The sequence below is a fragment of the Sinocyclocheilus anshuiensis genome, unplaced genomic scaffold, assembly GCF_001515605.1.
Source record: "Sinocyclocheilus anshuiensis isolate Anshui unplaced genomic scaffold, SAMN03320099.WGS_v1.1 scaffold112, whole genome shotgun sequence".
NCBI lineage: Eukaryota > Metazoa > Chordata > Actinopteri > Cypriniformes > Cyprinidae > Sinocyclocheilus > Sinocyclocheilus anshuiensis.
Window position 1 is genome coordinate 634,993 of NW_015557175.1, and position 2,219 is coordinate 637,211.

The 2,219-nt window shown below is 36.3% G+C and overlaps 1 protein-coding gene across 2 annotated transcripts in view; it reads right to left on the minus strand.

Annotated features, from left to right (window-relative positions):
- Positions 1-2,219, minus strand: part of LOC107678440 (synaptophysin-like) — a 43,106-nt gene that overhangs the window by 10,934 nt on the left and 29,953 nt on the right. For both annotated transcript variants that reach the window (XM_016473710.1, XM_016473711.1), the window contains exon 4: positions 1,488-1,686. In XM_016473710.1, the coding sequence (XP_016329196.1) occupies positions 1,488-1,686 (199 nt within the window). The remainder of the gene's footprint in view (positions 1-1,487; positions 1,687-2,219) is intronic.

Here is a 2,219-nt window from a genome sequence, read left to right on the forward strand (position 1 = left end):
GATAGGCCTATAAATCTCAAACCAGTTGTTTTTAATTAAAGAAATCAGTTATTTAGAATAATAAGACATTTGGGCTGTTACCAGGCAAATTAAATCAGTATCAACAAAATTCATCTTTGCAATGCAGAGGAAACACAGAAGCTTCATCTGAAGTGGCATTTAGATGTATTTACACACTGTTTAATGCGGGACATGAATGCATTTAACCTGCAATTACAAATGCATAAATAATGTTTTGATATATAAAGACATAAAATGTTGAATACTCATTTGAAATTATATTTGAAAAAAAATCAATAAAGATCAAAAGATACTTTAAATGTGAAATTAAAACCGCCAGTAGGTGTCTGCAAGTCACTGTTAATAAGTGAGTCATTGCGATTGAACTGATCATTTAAACGGGTGATTCATTCAGGAACGAAACGCCGTCATGTTGCTCAGAGACGCAAAACTGTGCTGTGGCTGTGTCTGGAATTATTTTTGTTGTCAAAATAGAGCAAAAACCGGCAATCTGGTGTCTAAAACGCAAGTCTCTTAATTAACTTCTTGTTTATTGAACTGTTGTAAAAAATCTATATGCAATCATGCTGATTTTTGGAGAAAAAATGTCACTCTTCGTGTGATATTGATTTACTATATGAAATGATATAATTATATACATTTTCTGCCCCTATATCTTCAATTTTGTGATCATTCTAAATGTATTTTAACAGACTGAATCACGCAGTGAAAGAACGCACTCTAAATGCGCGCGCGCACTAGTCTAACTAATCTACTAGACTTAAGGGCACTCTGTAGGAGTGTTTTGTTTGGTTTTTGGCAAAAATACTGATCATGTCAAATCGTACATCGTTAAAAAAATAACGATATTATCGCAAACGATATATATATCACACACCCTGCAACACTGTCTTTTTAGCTAATTAGTGCAAAACCTTTTGCTAAACTGTCAAAGCTTCATTTTAACCACCAATGCAACGATGCAAGTATTTACCTTACCTATACATGCTTGCGAAGGGTTGATGTCGAGATTTTATAAGCTGCTAGTTTGGTCTCCCTAGGGCCTAGGCAAACACAGCTTACACTGCATAATAGAGCATAAATATGCCAGAGGTTCACTTAATTTCCTTCGAGTTCAACTTCAGCAGAATACAACGTGGTTTCGTTTTCAGCTGGGTCTGTCTTGTCCGTCTCCATCTTTCTTGTGATTTTAGCGCCAGTTTGTTCTCCTGCCCATTATTTAGCTTGCAGTAGTTTCCAGGGAGTGATTTTTTTTTACTCAGTAATTAATGTGTTTTAAAATGTAGCGAAGTACCATACTTCAAACAAAATATACTTGAGTAAAAGTAAAATTACAGATTTTAAAAATTACTTTAAAAAGTAGAAGTACACAAAAAAGCTACTCAATTACAGTAACACGAGTAAATGTAATTCGTTACTTTCCACCTCTGTCTGCTTCACAGGAAGGAGAGTGCAAGAAGACTCACAGCCTGAGCTCCTCTGTTTCCCTCACGGTATTTCTCCAGGAGGAAGATGTACACAGAAATGGCTGCCATTGAATAAAGGAAGGAAAAGACACCAATGGTGACAAAGAACTCAGCAGAGGAAGAGTTATCTCCCTCCAGAAACAGCCGTTCAGGCTCCGGCCCTTTACACGTAGGAGCATCAAACCATACCTGGTGCAGCCTGTGGAAAAAGACACTTGGTTAATGTCTGTCAGAAATTACATTCGCTTGACCAGAGTATGAGAGTGTGTGTGCATGTTAATTCAAGCTAATTCATTTGAATGAGTTTAAAGGGGTCATATGATGCTTCTAAAAAGAACATTATTTTGTGTATTTGATGTAATGAAATGTGTTTATGCGGTTTAAGGTTAAAAAAAACACATTATTTTCCACATACTGTACATTATTGTTTCAGAATCAGAATGAATCGGAATCAGAATGAGCTTTATTGCCAGGTATGTTTTCACATACGAGGAATTTGTTTTCATGACAGAAGTTTCCGCAGTGCAACAGAATGACAGAGACAGAACAAAAATACAGATAATAAAAATAACAAGTAAATAAGGAATAACAATATATAAATTGACAATTGTATGTGCAGCAGGGGGGTTTCTCCTGAAGTCCACGATCATCTCAACTGTTTTGAGCGTGTTGAGCTCCAGGTTGTTGAGACTGCACCAGACAGCCAGCTCTTTAACCTCCTGTCTGTAAGCG